The sequence below is a fragment of the Lissotriton helveticus genome, chromosome 3_1, assembly GCF_964261635.1.
Source record: "Lissotriton helveticus chromosome 3_1, aLisHel1.1, whole genome shotgun sequence".
NCBI classification, from domain to species: domain Eukaryota; kingdom Metazoa; phylum Chordata; class Amphibia; order Caudata; family Salamandridae; genus Lissotriton; species Lissotriton helveticus.
In genome coordinates, this window is record NC_136061.1 from 289,328,308 (window position 1) to 289,351,127 (window position 22,820).

At 46.1% G+C, this 22,820-nt stretch overlaps 1 protein-coding gene across 1 annotated transcript in view; it reads right to left on the reverse strand.

Annotated features, from left to right (window-relative positions):
• The window catches only part of MED13 (mediator complex subunit 13), a 1,439,203-nt gene that overhangs the window by 438,843 nt on the left and 977,540 nt on the right, over nt 1-22,820 (reverse strand). Inside the window, exon 22 of the mRNA XM_078679821.1 lies at nt 2,102-2,293. Within this exon, the coding sequence (XP_078535947.1) occupies nt 2,102-2,293 (192 nt within the window). The remainder of the gene's footprint in view (nt 1-2,101; nt 2,294-22,820) is intronic.

Below are 22,820 nucleotides of genomic sequence, written 5' to 3' on the forward strand. Positions count from 1 at the left end.
GGTGGAGGAGGGCCTCTATCACCAACTCTCAAGAGTGCAGGGACAGGCCTTACTTAATGGTGGAGCTGCGAGGGAGGGGGAGCTATTTTTACTGACAATGAAACAGTGATCAGACATTGCAAGGGGTGAAATAGATCAATCTGTGTACAGTTAAAATCAAAGTCTAGATCCAGAGACTGTCCTGTAATGCAGGTGGCCCAACGGTGCACTGGATAAAATCTAATGTATAGAATTCCTGAAAATACAGTAGCTAATGTATATTCCTCAACTCTCATATTACTCACCTAATATAAGAAGAGCACAGCTGCCTAATTTTCCTATACTAATACAAAAAAACATGATTGTTTTTTTAAAAGAAATCATGTGGGTACTGTGGATTTATTTCAAACCACTGCTTCAATACAGAGGAGTCAGGTTCTGAAACATTTAATTGTTGAATGTTTAAAAGATGTATACTAATCATTGCAAAATTGCCAGTCAACTGACTAGAATATATGATTTTAGATGTCTAACTATACATTTATTCACTACTATAATCTTCTGCACTGCTCCATAACAATCCCTATTTTCAGGGTGTAGTACCAGAGGCACTTCCTTAAAGCTGCAGAGTGGGAGTGTTTCCACAGAGTAGAAAAGCCGTGCCAGGAACAGAATATGTGGGATGTGAGTTTGAAAGTGAGAGAGAGAGAAATGTGTGAAATGTACTTCTACGTCTCGAAGTGTAATGCTAGCAGCGGTGCACAAATGTGCAATATGTTGTAAATTGGGAAATGAAGTGGGAGATGCCATAGGCGGTGGTGCACAAAAGTACATTGTGTTGCACATTGGGAAGTCTTAGAACGTTTTTATTATTGGCTTTGCCATGCCCTTATGCCATCTTGAATTCTGACTCCGTCTGGCATGAGCTTTGCACACACAGGCAGGCCCCAGATCACTGAAGCTGTTAAGCTTTCCACGTTCAAGATGTTTTTTGTAATTTTGGAGAGGATTTGTACTTTCTCAAGCTTCGTTAAGAAATGGGGCTGAACATGTGGGAGCACAGAAGAATATCTGAGAACTCTTTTGCCATTGGAATGCTTGCATAGAGAGTGGTCAACTTCAATAGGTTTCCTTTCCGCAGTGGAGGTCCTCTCAGAAACTTCTAGTGCTTTGAGATTATAAAACTGGGGTTTGTTGACTTGGAAAGCAGGATTTTAGACCTGAATGAAGGCGGACGTGTCTAATTCAGTGTAGGAGTTCCCTGCTTATGGAGCCTCTTGACCCCGGCTGTGAATCCCCGAGTCAGGAGTGGGCTAAGATGCGTTTTTGCAGCCGGTGATGTATTGTTTTTGATTATTGGCATTGTGATGTGTGTTTGAACATTCAAGTCTCCAGTGGTTATATTCATCTGGATGTAACATTATATATATATATATATATATATATATATATATATATATATATATATATATATATATATATATATATATATATATATATATATATATATATATATATATATATATATATATATATATCACACACACACACGCACACACACACACACACACGAAACATTGCCCTTGACTGGAGACGCAGTCCCAGGTAGGTTTTTCATTTCTTTTAATAGAGACTGTAGCGAAGCCAGCAGGAGGCATTGAATCAATTCAAAAGCAGCCTGACGCGTTTCGGGTGACACACCCTTGTTCACAGGCAAAGTCTGAGTGCTCAATAGCAAATTGCAGTCAACTAATATGCATTTAAATAACAGGTCCATACCTAGTAGGCGTTCTGCAAGTGCAAAGCATTATGGTATAGGTAGTACTGCAGTTATTTCACTCAAGTGAGTTTGTCGTTACTTCAAACAATAAAGTCATTAATACCCCAGTGGGTTGATTAAAATGCCCCGCTCCTGAGATCACTGCACATAGGTCATCCATAAAGACCTGCCGTCCAGAATAATAACCACACACAAACACACACACACACCTTTACAAAAATATCCAGTTTTACATTCTGCATTGTTTTAAACATAGGAAGAAACTTAGCAGGAAAAATAAATAAAAATATCAGATATGAAATTATGAAAGAGTGACCTACATCTGCACCTTTGCACTCTCACCTCAGGACTTCGAAGAGCTGTTTCTATAGCTAATCCAGGACCAAAACCGGTCAATGTTTTTACGTTTGTGGAGGCAGGCAACGCCCTTCGACACTGGGTAAATGTTGAAAATGCCAAAGACTTTAAATGTTGTGTATATATATGCCGATCTTCGTGCTTCACAGGTTGCAGCAGGTACTGACATGGGACAATCTGGTAAAAATATTTTAAAAAATCATACACAAAGGTTATACATTTAGTCTAAAAAAACATTAGAAAGAACATAGTAGAAGCATGCTTTTGGATTATGTAAAGCAGCTAGAACAGGAGTGCTTGGCATGATCTCACACTAACACAGAATGGACGATAATTACAATCTGGATAATTTTTTACAGTTAAGTCACAGCTTTGATGGGAAAATATACGTTGCAAAATGCTTATAGCAAATAAAGCTATTAAAATGTGTATATTTGGCCATAATACTGCAGTAGCTGCAACAAATGGTAACATGAACATTTTTTCTTCATTAAGATATCAGTACTTTAAGTTGTTGCTCCCCAAACGTTACTAATGGTTTGGCATTGCCTGCAGTGCAGGAAGGAGACTGGGGGAGAGCATCTAAAAAGAAAGCTAACACTTTAAAAGAATGAGTGCAATGAATGTGACTTTCTGCAAGCACAAACTACATTGTGTTTAAGTGGGTCACCAACCACTACACCCAGTTCCGATTTATTTTTCAGGCCAACCTAATCGAGTGAGTTGATAACTGTTAAGTAGCAGGGAGAACAAGAACCTCTATCACGATCATGATAGTTTTTCTGAACCAACTTTACTAGTTGGGAAAACAGATTGCACAACTTGATACCAATGATACTGTAATGGAGGGAAGAGGGCAATGGCCAGTCAGAAGTTAAGCAATCAAGTTGGGCAACAGTTCTAGAGGCCAGAGAAACGCATGCACAAAGTATGTAGCATAGGCGCTTCCTCCCTCGCCCCCCATATGAGCATGATAATTCTGTGAACCCACTGGAGGTGCTACTATTAAGTGACCTATCTGGGGCACTTAGGCTGATGGTAGACCCAAAGTATACCACCTTTATGGCCATCTATGCATAGCGTGCAATCTGCAGCTCAAATGCCTCGAACACAAGACTGCTTTCAGGGCGTTGTCCAACCACACAAGGTTGCAGCATATTAAAGTGCAACTTCTTTTTGAGATCAGACCATAATGTGCAAGTGCGTAGGTAAACACTTGCTCTCCCACCACCCTATCTCAATCTAATGCTCCCCACGGAAACAACCTTCCAGTAAGGCATGTGCGACCAGATAACCTCTGGTAGTGGAGAAGGACTTTCCTTCAGCCTGAGCAAGACTAGATCCATAAGCCCGGAGCTGCCTTCATGCGGTCCGTCATCTGATCTATTTCGCCCACTCCCTGGAGACTTTTTGGGTAAAAAAAAATATTCATAGGGGATCACTAGTGATTACAAAATATTCCTTAACCCCTTCCATGCTCATGACGGAACGGTTCCGTCATCAGCGTCGGTGCTCCGGTGCTGATGACGGAACATTTCCGTCATGAGCCAATACGATTTTAAACCCTTCAGCACTGCAGCGAAATTCGCGCAGCACTGAAGAGGTTAATACAATAAACTAGCATTGGCATAGCCAATAGGTCTCGCGCCTTGGGACCTTATAAGTATTTAGCAGCACTTTATCCTGGGTGCTACAACATCTACTGTTTATTAACGTGGAAACTGACACTAATAGGCACATTATAGTACTGCATTGAAAAAGAGACACCAATTCTCCTTATGCACTCTGCTTTGAGGTGAAACAATCAATCACGCAAGTGTCAACTTAGGCATAAAAATGCACACCAGCAAATAAATCATCAACAATAAGTGTCAATTTTACATTCATGTAAAAAGCACTCTTACACACCACACTTTTGAGTTGATGAAGGTGGTCCCCTAGTAAGGCTGGAGCAATATACAATAAAAGTCTATGCCTGCAGGATAAATCTGAATTTTCCGCTGAAAGAGCAGCTGCTCTTATAAAAGGTTCCTTTCTTGTTAATTCTGCTATTTGAAACCTGTGTGCCTCTGAGTCCAGCTGGTCTGGCCTGTTTACTTTCCACCCTCTGGATAGGAGGCATCAAGGAACGAGGCATGTGCTGAGACTCTGTACTACCCTCAGAAGCTCGTAGCATACCTTGTCACACCATTACAAAATAAAAAAGAAGAAAAGAAAAGATGTTAGGTTACTGCTTATCAACTGTCCTTGTCTGTGTCTGCCCTCGAAAGTCTACGAAAATGGGCCGTATAAAAAAGGTTTAATTAAGAATAAACCTCCCACACAGAGAGCGAGTCGCAAAACACATTTATTCACCCTACTGTTTGTGGCCATTCATATCACAGCCAAGTACCTTTTTAGTTTTTTGAACTTTCGAGAAAAAATGTGTACAATATATATGTTTTATTAACACTGTCAATAAAGGCAACACGTGCTCCAAAGTCTATTTTTAAAAACAAAATAAATTGTAACAAAGTATCGTAAACATAACTATAAAGAACATTGGTAGCCCAACTAAAAATAAAGTAATAAGAAATTAACCACAAAAATCAAATTAATGGAGCGAACACGCGAGAACTGACATTAATGGCACCAAACCCTCTGTCCTAACAGGGCTCCTGGAATAATACAATGTAATGCTATATCTCTTCCACAGGCAGATCAAGGCAACAACTATCTTAAAATACTACATAAAAGCTGGTTTTAATCCAGAGTTGGCTTTAGAATAGTGAAGCATATAATATATATGTTTTACTTGCACAATAATAAAACTGATATGTTAAAAATTAACCCAAAACAACATCAAAAATTAACAACCCAGACAAATTTCAACTGACACTATTTGCACCAATCCCTCTATCCTTGCAGGGAACAAACAAAAAAGCAATATAACATTAGCTTTCTTCCAGGGGCGGCTCGAAAACAAAAACATCATAAATAGTGCATGAAATAAAGCGAATGGACAGATCAAGTACAGTAACATAATTAAAGCAACCAGTACAACGATAAAACACAATCCAAAACTAAGCAAAATTCAACAGAATAATAACCTGGAAAAAGTTTAATCATCAGAGGTAAAAACACACAAACCAGAGAGGAAAACAGTAATTCTCAGACTTAAAAATCAAACAAAAAAAAAACAAGTGCACTGGTAGAAACAGCCAGTTACATTAGATCTCTGGCTTAGAATAAACGGCAAAATAAAAACAAAAAGATTAACAGCTCGGTTTAAATAAGCACAGGGCAAGTCAAAACACCCATAGTAGTGTAAAGGACGAGGGCACAACAAGGCTGTGTTTTTTCCAGGGTTGGCTTTAAAATAGTAAAGTATATATATGTATATATATATATATATATATATATATATATATATATATATATATATATATATATATGTTTTACTTCCACAGTAATAAACCTAATAAATGCACATAAGGAACAAGTTACGTACCTTCGGTAACGATATATCTGTAGGAAACATACAGGATTCCTTACCTTAGAGTTACCCCCAGGCGTTAGACTGAATCCGGAAAGTTTTTGTCAGCAGTACACCTTCTCGTCGGTAGGTTGTGCGACTCCGCGCCCGTCGACATCCTAGTCCCAGAGATGACGTTGCGGGCGCTACTTAGACGCCGCCCATGCGCGCAGACGTCAGTTCCATACACTACTTTCCGCACCAGTAACACAGAGCCATGCAAGAAACTGGCCACTGGTGCATTGAAACTAGGGCCCGGAAAGGGATGACCTTAACCCTAGAAATCAGTTCGCAGAACGTTGAGGATGGGTGGGGCAGAAAGGAATCTATCACTACTAATGTTTCTTACAGATATATCGTTACCGAAGGGAAGTTATTTGTTCATCTGAAAGAAACACAGTGATAGATTCCTTACCTTAGAATAGATACCCCAGCAATACCAACCCTGGTGGTGGGTCTGCGAACCAAGATCACACCAGAAAGTCACGGAGAACAGAACGGCCAAAGAAGCCATCTCTCCGAACTTGGCTGTCCAGGCAGTAGTGCTCAGTAAAAGTTTGCAACAAGGCCCATGTAGCTGCCTGACAGATGTCTTGTTGGGGGACACCACGTCCCAATGCAGTAGTGGCTGCAGTAGCTCTGGTGGAATGAGCACGCAGCCCCACCGGAGGTTCCTTTTTAGCTAACGAGTAACAGGCTTTGATACACAAGACAACCCAACAGGAGATAGTCCTCTTGTGTACCACACAACCTTTCTTGGTGCCAAGGTAGCCAACAAAGAGTTGTTCATCCACCAGGAACTGTTGTGTGCGGTTGAGATAAAATGAGAGGGCACGCTTTGGATCAAGACGGTGGAGCCTCTCTTCCTCCCAGGAAGGATGCAGAGGTGGAAAGAAGGTGGGTAAGGTAATAGTCTGCCCAATGTGAAAGGCCGTAACAACATTTGACGGGGCCTGAGCACAACCTTGTCCGGATGGACTGAAAGGAAAGGAGGCTTACAAGAAAGAGCCTGGAGCTCACTCACTTGCCTAGCGGAGGTGATGGCCACCAGGAAGGCAGTCATCAAGGTCAAGAGACGAAGAGGACTGTTGTGAAGGGGCCCAAAGGGAGCGCACATTAAGTATGTAATAACCAGGTTCAAGTCCCACTGAGGCATCATAAAAGGAATAGGAGCAAAAAGGTAACACCTTTGAGAAATCTATTTACAACAGGGGACTTTAAAAGAGAGGGCTGATCAGGGAGCCTGAGAAAGGCCGAAATAGTAGAACGATAGCCAGGGATAGTGCCCAGAGCAGAGCCCTGATGGGCCAAAGAAAGAAGTTACAGTAGTACTTCAGAAAGAGGGACAGAAAGGGGCTCCACAGCCATTGCTGTGCACCATGCCACAAATTTGTTCCACCTACAGGCGTATACTGTTTTAGTGGAGGGATGCCTGGCTGCTAGAATGACATCACAAACTTCAGGAGGCAAGTCAAAAGGAATCAACTGCCACTACTCAATCCCCACGCAAAGAGGTGGAGGATGGACAGGTTCGGGTGGAGGACCGTCCCCTGCTGCTGCAATAGTGTATCCTCCCGGAGAGGCAGTCTGATCAGAGGATCTATGCTCATACTGAGTAGCTCGCGATACCATACTCTTTGAGCCCAGTCCGGAGCCACAAGGATGACTTGTGCCCGGTTGCGCCTGATCTTCAGCACTCTGAGCAGAAGTGGTATAGGTGGAATGGCATACAACAGACCGCAACTCCTCCTCGCGACGAAAGGCGTCGCCGAGCGAGTGCCACCTTGGAAATTCCAACGTGCAGAACCGATGACATTGCGGGTTTTCTTCAGTGGCGAATAGATCTAACCAAGGCTCTGCCACTACTGAAAAAGACCTTGCACCACTTCCGAGTGAAGACGCCATTCATGATCTATCATGCAACTACTATTTACAACAAGGGGTGGTGATGGACAGAGTCTCTGAATTAAGCAGAGTACTCTCACCCAGTCAAGAGATCAGGGCTAGATCCAACACCGTTTTTTAGCTCATTGCACCATCCCAGTTTCAGAACCTGGCTGTATGCAAATTAGTCTGTCCCTGGCCCAGTGCATCATGGGAACAGGGCAGACCAGACTACAAAAGCCAATTCTTACACTGGGAAGGAAACAAGCTTCCGGGGACCGGTTTCTGCCATTTCAGGCGTCTTCGGCCCGGCTTGCTTGAATCCTGATGGTGCAATGAGCAAGGGACTCACATCTGAGTATACCCTTCCACGCTTAGGGTGGACAAAATTATTTACAACAAGGGGTGGTGATGGACAGAGTCTCTGAATTAAGCAGAGTACTCTCACCCAGTCAAGAGATCAGGGCTAGATCCAACACCGTTTTTTAGCTCATTGCACCATCCCAGTTTCAGAACCTGGCTGTATGCAAATTAGTCTGTCCCTGGCCCAGTGCATCATGGGAACAGGGCAGACCAGACTACAAAAGCCAATTCTTACACTGGGAAGGAAACAAGCTTCCGGGGACCGGTTTCTGCCATTTCAGGCGTCTTCGGCCCGGCTTGCTTGAATCCTGATGGTGCAATGAGCAAGGGACTCACATCTGAGTATACCCTTCCACGCTTAGGGTGGACAAAATTATTTACAACAAGGGGTGGTGATGGACAGAGTCTCTGAATTAAGCAGAGTACTCTCACCCAGTCAAGAGATCAGGGCTAGATCCAACACCGTTTTTTAGCTCATTGCACCATCCCAGTTTCAGAACCTGGCTGTATGCAAATTAGTCTGTCCCTGGCCCAGTGCATCATGGGAACAGGGCAGACCAGACTACAAAAGCCAATTCTTACACTGGGAAGGAAACAAGCTTCCGGGGACCGGTTTCTGCCATTTCAGGCGTCTTCGGCCCGGCTTGCTTGAATCCTGATGGTGCAATGAGCAAGGGACTCACATCTGAGTATACCCTTCCACGCTTAGGGTGGACAAAATTATTTACAACAAGGGGTGGTGATGGACAGAGTCTCTGAATTAAGCAGAGTACTCTCACCCAGTCAAGAGATCAGGGCTAGATCCAACACCGTTTTTTAGCTCATTGCACCATCCCAGTTTCAGAACCTGGCTGTATGCAAATTAGTCTGTCCCTGGCCCAGTGCATCATGGGAACAGGGCAGACCAGACTACAAAAGCCAATTCTTACACTGGGAAGGAAACAAGCTTCCGGGGACCGGTCCATCAACACCCCTTGTTAATTATTTTGTCCACCCTAAGCGTGGAAGGGTATGCTCAGACATGAGTCCCTTGCTCACTGCACCATCAGGATTCAAGCAAGCCGGGCCGAAGAGGCTGAAATGCCAGAAACCGGTCCCCGGTAGCTTGTTTCCTTTCCAGTGTAAGAATTGGCTTTGTAGTTTGGTTTGCCCTGTTCCCATCATGGACTGGGACAGGAACAGACTAATTTGCATACAGCCAGGTTCTGAAACTGGGATGATGCAGTGAGCTAAAAAACGGTGTTGGATCTAGCCCTGATCTCTTGACTGGGTGAGAGTTTTCTGCTTAATTCAGAGTCTCTGTCCATCACCACCCCTTGTTGTTAATTATTTTGTCCACCCTAAGCGTGGAAGGGTATGCTCAGACATGAGTCCCTTGCTCACTGCACCATCAGGATTCAAGCAAGCCGGGCCGAAGAGGCTGAAATGCCAGAAACCGGTCCCCGGTAGCTTGTTTCCTTTCCAGTGTAAGAATTGGCTTTGTAGTTTGGTTTGCCCTGTTCCCATCATGCACTGGGACAGGAACAGACTAATTTGCATACAGCCAGGTTCTGAAACTGGGATGATGCAGTGAGCTAAAAAACGGTGTTGGATCTAGCCCTGATCTCTTGACTGGGTGAGAGTTTTCTGCTTAATTCAGAGACTCTGTCCATCACCACCCCTTGTTGTTAATTATTTTGTCCACCCTAAGCGTGGAAGGGTATGCTCAGACATGAGTCCCTTGCTCACTGCACCATCAGGATTCAAGCAAGCCGGGCCGAAGAGGCTGAAATGCCAGAAACCAGTCCCCGGTAGCTTGTTTCCTTTCCAGTGTAAGAATTGGCTTTGTAGTTTGGTTTGCCCTGTTCCCATCATGCACTGGGACAGGAACAGACTAATTTGCATACAGCCAGGTTCTGAAACTGGGATGATGCAGTGAGCTAAAAAACGGTGTTGGATCTAGCCCTGATCTCTTGACTGGGTGAGAGTTTTCTGCTTAATTCAGAGACTCTGTCCATCACCACCCCTTGTTGTTAATTATTTTGTCCACCCTAAGCGTGGAAGGGTATGCTCAGACATGAGTCCCTTGCTCACTGCACCATCAGGATTCAAGCAAGCCGGGCCAAAGAGGCTGAAATGCCAGAAACCGGTCCCCGGTAGCTTGTTTCCTTTCCAGTGTAAGAATTGGCTTTGTAGTTTGGTTTGCCCTGTTCCCATCATGCACTGGGACAGGAACAGACTAATTTGCATACAGCCAGGTTCTGAAACTGGGATGATGCAGTGAGCTAAAAAACGGTGTTGGATCTAGCCCTGATCTCTTGACTGGGTGAGAGTTTTCTGCTTAATTCAGAGACTCTGTCCATCACCACCCCTTGTTGTTAATTATTTTGTCCACCCTAAGCGTGGAAGGGTATGCTCAGACATGAGTCCCTTGCTCACTGCACCATCAGGATTCAAGCAAGCCGGGCCGAAGAGGCTGAAATGCCAGAAACCGGTCCCCGGTAGCTTGTTTCCTTTCCAGTGTAAGAATTGGCTTTGTAGTTTGGTTTGCCCTGTTCCCATCATGCACTGGGACAGGAACAGACTAATTTGCATACAGCCAGGTTCTGAAACTGGGATGATGCAGTGAGCTAAAAAACGGTGTTGGATCTAGCCCTGATCTCTTGACTGGGTGAGAGTTTTCTGCTTAATTCAGAGACTCTGTCCATCACCACCCCTTGTTGTTAATTATTTTGTCCACCCTAAGCGTGGAAGGGTATGCTCAGACATGAGTCCCTTGCTCACTGCACCATCAGGATTCAAGCAAGCCGGGCCGAAGAGGCTGAAATGCCAGAAACCGGTCCCCGGTAACTTGTTTCCTTTCCAGTGTAAGAATTGGCTTTGTAGTTTGGTTTGCCCTGTTCCCATCATGCACTGGGACAGGAACAGACTAATTTGCATACAGCCAGGTTCTGAAACTGGGATGATGCAGTGAGCTAAAAAACGGTGTTGGATCTAGCCCTGATCTCTTGACTGGGTGAGAGTTTTCTGCTTAATTCAGAGACTCTGTCCATCACCACCCCTTGTTGTTAATTATTTTGTCCACCCTAAGCGTGGAAGGGTATGCTCAGACATGAGTCCCTTGCTCACTGCACCATCAGGATTCAAGCAAGCCGGGCCGAAGAGGCTGAAATGCCAGACACCGGTCCCCGGTAGCTTGTTTCCTTTCCAGTGTAAGAATTGGCTTTGTAGTTTGGTTTGCCCTGTTCCCATCATGCACTGGGACAGGAACAGACTAATTTGCATACAGCCAGGTTCTGAAACTGGGATGATGCAGTGAGCTAAAAAACGGTGTTGGATCTAGCCCTGATCTCTTGACTGGGTGAGAGTTTTCTGCTTAATTCAGAGACTCTGTCCATCACCACCCCTTGTTGTTAATTATTTTGTCCACCCTAAGCGTGGAAGGGTATGCTCAGACATGAGTCCCTTGCTCACTGCACCATCAGGATTCAAGCAAGCCGGGCCGAAGAGGCTGAAATGCCAGAAACCGGTCCCCGGTAGCTTGTTTCCTTTCCAGTGTAAGAATTGGCTTTGTAGTTTGGTTTGCCCTGTTCCCATCATGCACTGGGACAGGAACAGACTAATTTGCATACAGCCAGGTTCTGAAACTGGGATGATGCAGTGAGCTAAAAAACGGTGTTGGATCTAGCCCTGATCTCTTGACTGGGTGAGAGTTTTCTGCTTAATTCAGAGACTCTGTCCATCACCACCCCTTGTTGTTAACTATCATGCAACTACGGCGGAGTTCGCCCACCCTGGCGTTCAGAGAACCTGCCAGGTGTTGAACCACCAGGAAAACGCCCGGATGTTCTAGACATGTCCAGAGACGCAGAGCTTCCTGACATAGGGTCCACGACCCCACCCCGCCCTGTTTGTCGCAGTACCATATGGCGGTCGTGCTGTCTGTGAACACCTGCACTACTCTCCCCTTGACAGAGGGAAGGAATGCTGTCAGTGCAAGCTGGATTGCCCGAAGCTCCAGAATGTTCATATGGAGCTTGGACTCCACAGGAGACCAGAGGCCTCTGATCTCCGCCTTTCCCATGTGGCAGCCCCATCCCAGGAGGGACGCATCCGTCACCACGGTATGCTCAGGTTAGGGAAGGGAGAGGGATCTGCAGTCGACCCAATGCCGGTTCGTGAGCCACCACTGCAACTGTCGTGCAGTGCCCTCCGAGATCTGGACGTGATCGGACAGGTTCCCCTGATGCTGCGCACACTGAAAATTCATGTCCCACTACATAGCCTGCATATGCCAACTGGCATGATCAATCCGCAGGATAAAGGAGGCCTTGAGGCCCAGCAGTATCAGTCACTCTGACCGAAACCCGGGACAAGGGCTGAAAGATCGGAATCAGAGCCCGAATATCCCGGCCTCGCTGTTCGGGAGGATAGACCCGAAACTGCACTGTGTCCAGAACCGCCCCGATAAAGAGGAGCTTCTGAGAGGGAATAAGGTGCGACTTCGGCAGGCTGATGGCGAACCCCAGCGAATGCAGGAGGTCGGCCGTAGTCTGGAGGTGGGAGACAACTGTCTGGGGTGAGCCCGCCTTCAACAACCAGTCGTCGAGATAGGGGAAGACTGAAACCCCTGATCTGCACAGATGAGCTGCGACCACCACCATCACTTTCGTGAACACCTAAGGGGCGCTGGTGAGGCCAAAAGGGAGCACGGTGAATTGAAAATGCTCATGGCCTAACGTGATCCGCAGGCAACGCTGGTGGGCCCGCAGGACAGGGATGTGAAAATAAGCATCCTGCAAGTCCAGCGCTACCATCCAGTCTTGTGGATCGTGAGCAGACAAGACCTGAGCCAGAGTGAGCATCTTGAACTTCTCTTTGCGGAGGAAGCGATTGACGTTCCGGAGGTCTAAGATAGGACGCAGGCCCTTGTCCTTCTTGGGCACTAGAAAGTAGTGGGAATAGCAACCACAACCTACTTCTGGCGTCGGAATGTGCTCGATGGCCCCCTTGGCCAAGAGGGACGCAACTTCCTGCTGAAGAAGCACCTAGTGATCCCTCAACATACGGTGGTAATGAGGTGGCATGGCTGGAGGGGTAGTCTCGAAGTGGAGGGAGTAGCCCCTTCGGACTATCTTTAAAATCCACCTGTCCGATGTGATGGTGTGCCAGTAGGGGAGGTGATGGCAAAGCCTGACGCCCACCAGCGTTTGATGGGCCTGAAAGTTCAGACTAGGAAGGTTTGGAGGCAGATGTGGCCAGGGTGGGGGTGGACTGACCCAACCGCTGGCCCCCTAGTCTCCAACGGCAGAACCCGCGTCCGCGCTGAGATTGCTGCTGTGCAGGCTTGTGGCTCTGTTGTGAACGCTGCGTGGCGCCCCTCCCGGTGCCACGAAGGAGCGAAAATCAGAAGGCGGAGGAAGGCGGACTGCAGACAGCCCCAATGACTTGGCTGTAGCCCGTGAGTCCTTAAACCGCTCCAACGTGCGGTCTGCTTTATCGCCGAAGAGGCGACGGTCATCAAAGGGCATGTCCATAAGTGTGTTTTGGGCCTCCCCCTGAAAATCTGGTTGTACTCAACGGGCGGGGCATCGAACCGCCACTGTCGTTGCAATCGATCTGCCCAGTGAGTTGACTGTGTCTAGCCCACAACGAATCATGAACTTAGTTGTGTCTCTCCCCTGCCTGGGAGAGAGCGGTCCAGGCCTCCTTCGGACACTGAGGCAGCACTTGCGCCACCATACCCGACAGAGAGCGGAAATAACGGCCCAGGAGTCATGTGGTGTTCACAGACCGCAGCGCAGAACTGACGGAAAAGAAAATCTTCTTTCCGGACTGATCCAGTTTCTTGGATTCCCTATGCGGTGGTGCAGAAGGGAAGGCGGTTGGGGAAACAGAGGCTTGGACAACCAAGCTCTTGGGGGTGGGGTGTTAAGAGAGGAAAATGGGGTCATCCGGAGCCAGGCAATGGCGTTGGGCCACGTTCCTATCCACAGGAGCCCAGAAGAACGTCGGAAAGTGCTTTGTTGAAGGGTAGCAGCGGCTCCGCAGAAGTAGCTGCTGGCTGAAGCTGGACTGGAAGTCAAAACGAAGAAGTTTCTTCGACTTCTTGTGCTTCGCCTTATCTGACCCCGAGTGCGGAGACTTGGATCCAGAGGATCAATGATGAGGACTCCGTGCACGCTCCCTCGACCTCCCACTGGACTGTGACCTCGAACGTGGAGCCGACTGCCGGGTCACCAGCAGCTTTTGGGACCGCTCCCGCAAAGACTTCGGTGCCATGGTCCAGCATCGGGGCCTGACTTGGGCTCTGGTCGCGCCCCACGCAGAAAAGACACTCCCTGTGCGGATTAGTCACTGACATCATGCAATGACAATCCTCGCACGACTTAAAACCGGGCATCCTAACTGCACCAGGAGTCGAAGACTCGATGAAACAAGCATTTGCAACACAATAGGTCTCGCATTTGCGAGAGTTGGAGCTCTTGGCATTGTAAATGACAAAGCCTTTAATTCATTTGTTTTGAAAACCTACAAGCGGTGCATAAACACGCACTTTGTACGTATTGTCCTTGCTTACGAGAAGCAAGGCTGTCAGTAAAAGAGACTGCCAGCTCAGCTACAGGGGTAGTAAGCGCTACATAAATGCAATTACAGTAAAAATGAAGGAGACTTCATAGCATTGTGTTTTGGGATATCCTTCCCATTAAAGGGGGAAGGGGGCTTTAACACCTCACTAAAGCCTGGATTTTGGGTTGAGGATGGGAAACTAGGTCAGTAAAGTTACTAGCTGACTGAAATCAAAAGACACCAGGGGGAGGGGTTGCCTTTGGTTTTGATGTGAAGCAGGCAGGAGTTACAGTTGATGTCTGCTGGCTCCATTTTGAAGATGGATTGCACTGTGACCTTTCCCTCAGATATATCCCCCTCTGCGCTCATTTGTGGGACAAATTGGCAGGCTCCTGCATGACAGGGAGCACCAAAGGGCACAGCACAGCGCACACACCGTAATGTATTGCATTAGTTTATTGTGGCCTCCTTATTGTCCTGTATGTGTGGGCTTTAGAGAACTGACAGGCTGTGATTGACAGCCCACACTAATCCTGCTGTTCTTTTGTTAACTTACACTTGCTTAGCGATGTTTATAAAGCAGAAAGTATGCTCCTTCTTACATGTAAATATACAAACACAGTCAAATTAAAGCTTTCAAATTCCAACTGTGCTTTGCTTGGTCTTGTTACTAGTCATCAGATTGTGTAATTTTGCAATTGAATCTCTTAAGTACTTCTTATGATGGTGTGCTGAAGCGCAGTCAGTAGACTGACATTGCGCTGCATACATTTTGGACCATGAGTTAGACCTTAGTGAAATATGGGCTTTGGTTCTGTTTCCCAAGGAGATGCAAAGATGACACTGTTTCTTTGATGTACTCTCCACCAGATCTTACTGCTCCTTGGAGCTAGTGCTGTGCTTTAATATACAAATAAAAATATAAATGAATGCTGTGGCTGGTGATGCCAATGAAACCTAGAGACAAAGGGGCGAGACCTGCTGAAGTAACTTCCATGCTGCTATGGACTGGGGTGCCAGTGGGGAAACATCGCCTGCAAGGAGGACTTAGTCGTAACCTGTTGCCAATAGTATGTTCCCCGGTGTCTATAGTATGTTACCCATTGTGTATATCCGCGCTTGCTACTGACAGCCCCTTTTTTGAAAGAATGTCAACAAACTCAACCAATGGCAGAGCTGGGTCTTGTAAAGTAACCACTTCATGGTCTTGCGCATGCTCCCAAGAACCACTTATATTCCCAAACCAACTGCAAATGGTGGTGCATTATTGCCCACTACCCCAGAAGAAAGAAGCCCTGTTACTCTGTTGCTTACTGTGCCACCTGCTCTACCCTTGTACGCTCCAGCGTCCATAAGTACACAGCGTGACTTGAGCCAGTGCTGTAACAAACGGGAGTCAGGGACTGAACAAAACAAGCATGTGTCTGCCATGTATAGTTGCAGCACACAGAGAAACTAGAAGCTGAATAAAGCGCGCAGTGGGAGCATTTGAGCGCGCAGTGGCAATGTGTAAGGCAGAGAGGAGACGCCATGCGCGTGCACATCGCCCGTCCGTGCACATGGTTTGTCTCCCTTCGCGCACCAAACCGACAGCAACAATCTCGCCAAGGTGAAGCAGCGCAAGGCCTAAAAATAGAGGCAAAAATTCTCAAAGTCAGTCAAAAAAAAACACTGGGGGTACCTGCTCATCCCGGATCTGCGCTTGCTGGCGCGGAAAAAGAAAGAACTGACGTCAGCGCGTGTGGGCGGCGTCTAAGTAGCGCCCACTTGTGAGAAAGTGCCATCTTTCTTGCATGGTATGCCCCCACCTTTTACTGAATTGCTGATGTGCTTTGACTGAGTGTGCCCTGGGATCCTGCCAATCAGGAACCCAGGGCCTGTGTTCCTTCCCTAAAACTGCATTGAAGCCTAAACCCAATTGGCATCTGTGGCCCTGGTAAATGGTATCCTAGGTACCCAGGGCATTGTGACCAGAGAAGGTCCCTAAGGGTTGCAGCACTTATTGTGCCACCTTTAGAGGCCCTGTGCCTTGCCACACACATACGGCCCTTGCAGGCTGCGTGTCTTGGTGTAGAATATAGAGTCGACATAGCACACATCCCTGTGTGCCATGCCCACAACACACAGACCTGGCATACCTCAGTCACCCCTCTAGCTGGGTGCCCTATGCCAGTGGTGAGGGTACAGATGCATGAGCCCTGTATCCCTACAGTACCCAGGTCCATTCCTGAGCCCTGTATGTGCAGTGCTGCCATTAAGGGTATATAGTGCTGGGAGGTAGTCATCACAGGCTCCACAGCCCCATGATGGCTTCACTGAAGACTGAGAAGTTTGGTACCAAACTTTTCAGCACATTATTCCCACACTGATGCCAGTGTGGGATTCAATGTAAAATGCACTACAGAGGGCATCTTAGAGATGCCCCCTGAAACTAACCAACAAACAGCGTCCGGACTGAGTGGCTGCCTAGGCTGCCACACAGCAGTCATGTTGCTGGACCCCTGCGTCGAGAGCCATCCGCTCTCGTGGGCCTGCAACAATGCACATCCTGGGGCGAGGTGCAAGGGCTCCTCCCCTAGGATGAGCAGGGGAAGCTTCAAAGGCATGTCGCCTTTGTGAGCTTCTCCAGACCACTTGCTATACTCTTATAATACCAACGGGGTTGACCTTGTATTCCTCAGAACCTGGGTAAGTAATAGTTCAAAATAAGTTGGTTCTGTCGGGTGCGAACAAGAATTATTTAACCAAACGTTTTTCTTCTTATATGGTTTACAAACCAAAAGATACAATTCCGACCCCCTCTGAAAAGGAAAACACCCAAGATAGCTTCTTACAATCAATGACAAGAAAACCTGTGAGTGACTAAATATTCTCTTTATATATTTATATAAGTCACACTTTTGCAAAAAAATCGTTTCAATAAAACTGACTGTCACTATCTATAATACAGTGCAAACACAGTGAAAACAGTGAGTAGTGATCACGTGACAAGGACAATATATATAAGGTTAATACATTCAAAATGAACAATCTGTACAAATATACAAAAGACTACAAAGTTCTTGTTTTACAAAGGCCAAACCACTAACAAACTTCCTGAACCCTTTTAAATTTCTTTTAGTTCGATGGAGTTCTGGAGTTAAGGGGCCTGTAGGGAAATGTCGACGTTTCAACCCTGTTAAGCGCCAACTTGTTGGTCGCGGCAGGTCTTTCTCAAGACGAAAATATGCACGACAGTCCTCGCTACCAAGTACACAGTTGTCACCTGGATTCACAGTGAGTTAAAGTCCTCTAGTCGCTCGATAAAGCAAGTTCCGGTTTAATCTTTTACCGGCACGGCTTCTCGTAAAGTGGCTGTTGACACAACTAGTTTTATTTTCCAGCGCGTTCACTCGGGAAAGAGCCTTGACATTGATTGTAAGAAGCTATCTTGGGTGTTTTCCTTTTCAGAGGGGGTCTGAATTGTATCTTTTGGTTTGTAAACCATATAAGAAGAAAAACGTTTGGTTAAATAATTGTTGTTCGCACCCGACAGAACCAACTTATTTTGCGCTTGCTGAAATCAGCAACTGGCCCCCACCGGTTCTGAACCCCCACTTTGGCGGGAAGACAGGCGGGAAAACCTAAGTGAGGCAAGAGGGTGTGCAGGCCTCTGCCAACCCCATCCCACAGGTGGGGGAGGAGGGGTGAAGCACAACTCTGGGATCTCGCCATTTTGAGGATGGGGAGACCTACCCAATCAGACAGGCTCCTACCCCCCTCCCAATGGAGAGCGGCAGGATAGGGGGTGTACTCACCCCAGGGAAGGGACCCATTGGTCCCTGACCTTTCCCTACCTGTAATGCCCCTAAATTTAGTATTTAGGGGCACCCTGAACCTTCCTTCCTCAGGACCAGATTCCGAAACTACAAAGAAGATCAAGAAGAAGACCTGCCGTGCAGCTGCTAACAAGAGGACAACACCAACTGACTTGGCCCCAGCCCTACCGGCCTGTCGACCCTCGAACCTGCTCTTACCAAACCCCGGCATCTCCTGTGGTCAGCAGCCTCGAAAACCCCGGAAGACCTGACTGCCTGGCTCATCCAAAGACTGGGACTCCCACGAGCAGTGGTTCTGCTCAAAGCTCTAAAACCCCTGGTGCCAGTAAGGAACCGCGAATCCAGCACACACTGCACCCACCGTGCCCGGCCTGTGTCTGATTGAACAAAGACCACGAAGACGTCTCCCCGGCGACTGTCACCACGAATCCAGAACCCAAGGACCCTCCTCGACACTCCTCACAACCAGGGACCCGTCCAACCGCGGGTAAGATTTTCCGACACCAAAAGACACCCCTGCACCAGGTGCCCCAAGGCCGCCTGTGCCCAACTCCTGGGTGTCTACCCAACCTACAGCTTCTCAACTTACCTCTCGAAGTGGTGGTCGCACCTGAAGAATCTCAGTCCCCAAGCTTGCAGCCTTTGTTCGTCTTGCAGCTTTCCCATTGAAATCCATTGGGCGCCCGAAGGCCCAAAAGCACCTTGCCCCCAGCCGCCCGAGTGCCACTGGAAGTGCAGCATCTGCTCTATTCTACATCCCCAATAACACTGTGTAAGTGACCAGGAGCTCAGCTCCCACAGCTGCGTGGCCTGCCTGCTAGCAGCCACCAACCAAAGGCCTCCTACCCGCAATAGGCTAACATTGGGCCTACTCTCTCTGCACCCAGTTGCCCCTGTGCCGCTGAGGGTGTACCTATCTGAACCTGGGAGGCCCCAGAGTCTATCCCCATAACCTTAACTCTGCCAGTCGAGTACTTACCTGAAAACAGATGACCTACATTTTCTTCATAGGGTAACATTGACTGGTTTTCACTTGGAAATTCTTCTAAGTGTCGAGTTTTGAAACTTTGAAATATTCACAAAAAATCATCTGGTCAACGAAAACGAAATTACTCACCTGTTACCAGGAGAGATCCCCGTGCTGGATCTTTGTGCCCAGCACTGACCCTCAAAAGTAATTACAATTGTGATTTTCCGATAACCTGATTTCCTTCCATAGGATAAAAAATGCCGGGTTTTTGCCAGATATTATTCGAAGTGTCGATTTTTGAAACATACAAATATTCCTTAACAATCGCCTGTTTAACAAAACTGATTTCTTTCTACTGTTTACAGGAGATACACCAGGGCTGAATTCAGGATCCAGCCTTGAGTAAGAAAAACATACGCAAAGTAATTAACCCCTTCAGTGCTGATGACAAAGCCAGCTCGTCATGGGCGTTACCTGCGCTACGCGGATGACGAGCTGGCTTTGTCATAAACAAGCCATTTTTTAAATTTCAGCGCCCACCGGGAAAACGCGGTAGGGGTTAATATTGCATTTACTTAAAAATTCCCATTGAGCTCAATGTTATAATTGTGTTTAACTTGTGTTGCATATTGCAACAACTATATCTATTGCATTGCAAAGTCTATTGCTATTTGAAAGTATTCAATTGTAGCATCTCATTCTGAGAAAGTATTTTTATACCTACTTGTGATTCTAAAATAAAATATATTTTTATATACAAAACAATTGGCCTAGAGTTCAGTTCTTGAGTGTGTGAGACCATTTGCTGACTGAGTGTGTACAACAAATGCTTTACACTGTCCTCTGATACTGCCGTACTGCTCGACCAAGCTACCACTTTAGAGAGTAAGGTTATATCTAACTTTAACCTCTGCCAAACCTCTGGGGACTGTAGACTCTGTGCACACTGAACCTTACTTTGGTGCAGTTTATACAGAGCCACTTTCTTACACAGCTACGTGAGCTCGGTGACAACGACACCATCGACTGAGGTCGAGTCGCACACCACCACCTACCGACACGCAGGGGTACTGCTGACGAAAACTTTCCAGATTCAGTCTGAGGTCTGGGGGCAATTCTAAGGTAAGGAATCTATCACTATGAGTTTATTTCAGATTCAATCTTTTAAAAACAACATTAGTTGTAGCGCTCAGTATTGAAGACCTGCAAGTCCAATAAGAAAGGTACAGTGTTAATTAAATTAAGCCAAAAGAAGATCACAAAATAACAATGGGGTCAAATTAATACGGTCGCTATTCGCACCAACTCTAACATTGCAGGTAACAAATTAAAATTCAATAGAACTTTGCAGTCTTCCATGCGAGGCACAACAAGAATAACATTTAATTAACCCAAAATAACATCACAACGTAACAACGCGGACAAATTACAACTGACACTATTCGCACGCACCCCTCTATCCTTGCAGGTAACAAAAGAAAATGCAAATAACATCTGCTTTGTTCCACGGGCGGCTCCAAAATAAAAACATCTTTATATAGTGCTTTAAAAGTAAAGTGAACGAACAGAGCAAGTCATCGGTCTTGGTGCTTGCCAGACACAGGAAGAATCACAACAGAAGCACGAGTGCTTGAAAAGTGCAGACGCGTGCGTGGCCACGCTAATTGCAAACAGATGGCCCCGCCGCGCCGCTGCTCGCTCCCACAAGGTGGATGCCGCCACAAGCACTTATTAAGTGCAGACCAATTCCAAAAGTTAATCTCCTAGAGTAGCGCATGTGCGCTGCGCTAGGATCGACCTAAAGAAAAAATCGAATTGTGTTAGCCAAAAGCGATCATCACATGCCAGATAGGGAACATAAATTACATTATATTAATCACCTAAGGAACTATATATAAAATGATCTAATCAGAAATCCTTCCCGCCCCAATAAAATACTGATTGATCCCTTAGTCATATATACGTAATTGTCCTCAATTACATTGCATTGTAACAAGCCAGGAGTCAAATATAGTTAGAGACTGGCTTCTCCATTGTCGTGCAATACAACTTCTAGCAATAATGACGGAAAACAAAGCCGACATTTCGACAAGATGGTCACAGTTTTATACCAAGCCTAATATTCAGTACATCCACTTCTACCTTAACTAAATCACATGTCATCTCAATACTTTTGGGGGGGAGACTGCAAACACATGAACGGTATTTGCTATCAGTAAGGCCGTATCTAGGAGAGCAAGTACCACCTGCAGACTCCACCACCCATTTTACTAACCATGCAGGTGTATAGTATAACATTGTGAGAGTTCTATGTTGTTACAAACTCAACCTAGCCGATATTGTGTCAAAGATAGTAAATTCGGAGGCAATCATTGAGGAGTCAACCTCTTGCTGTAGCAAATTTTACCATTTTCTAGAAAAAAAGGTACTTGCCTGTACACTGTGATTCTCCAGAATTAGTATCTTTTATAGATTCACATGCTTGAATCTTCTCCGTCATGTTGGGAGTCCCACAGTAACAGTAATGCTAAAACATTCCCATTAATTCTATTGAAAACAATAGTATTTAGTAACTGATTCACATTGTTTTGAAACATTCAAACTCCAGCCAATCAGAGCACAGACCCTGGAGTACTCGTCCCCCGCAGTGCCATTGTAACTCAGATTTCGAGCACAAGTATGAACAATAGAGGTAAGCCTGAACAGAGAGGAAGGAGGGATGCATGTTAATCTATAAAAGGTATCAATACTGGAGTACAACAGTGTACAGATAAGAAACTTGTTTTTTTTCGCCAATATTGTATCTTTTATAAATTCACATGCTTTAATCAGGCTAGTTAGCAGTAACCTAAGACTAATAGCAGCGTTTAAGTCATACCATCCCACCATGAGACCCAACTGAAATACGAGTAGTCAGTTAAATGCCTTTGAAATTGCACAAAATCAGAAGAGACGCAGATTTAACATTAAACACAAATAATTTATTATGAAAATTTTATACCATAAAACAGCTTTGAGCAGAACAGCTGCATACCTTCTGCAAAGAGTCGCCACAGAGCAGTCTGGCCGACTGTTACATCTGCTTTACTCCAGCCATCAAGGCACTAATGCTTTGTTAAGGTGTGGGTATTGACCCATTTCGTTGCCCTGCAGATGTCGGGTAGAGATACTCCTGCGAACTTAGGCAGCTGAGATGCCTCTGTGTGTAACTTGTTTATGTTGGGGCTTCACACATCCTTCCAGTTGGGCAGTGTTCCACATGGACAGAGAACATTTCTGGTGCTTTGCAGCAGTTTTAAAATGTTCCTGGAGTTACTTGTTGCTCAAATGGGTGTAATTTGTGATATTTATATGTGTCCCTCATCTACATTGCTTGATTTTGCTTGTGATAAAGTGTCACTCAATTACACTGAAATATGAAAATGTCACACACAGCAATCTGAAACCTTGGCAGCTATGCTGGTAGGAGCAGCTGAGGAGGAGCGAGGCCCCTGGGGGCATAGAGATGCAGGGAGCATGTTTCCGACAGCGCCCGAGCACAGACCCCTGGCCGAGGGAAAGGAAAGTGCCTGGGCGCTCCGACGACCCCGGGGGTGTTCAGGCCCG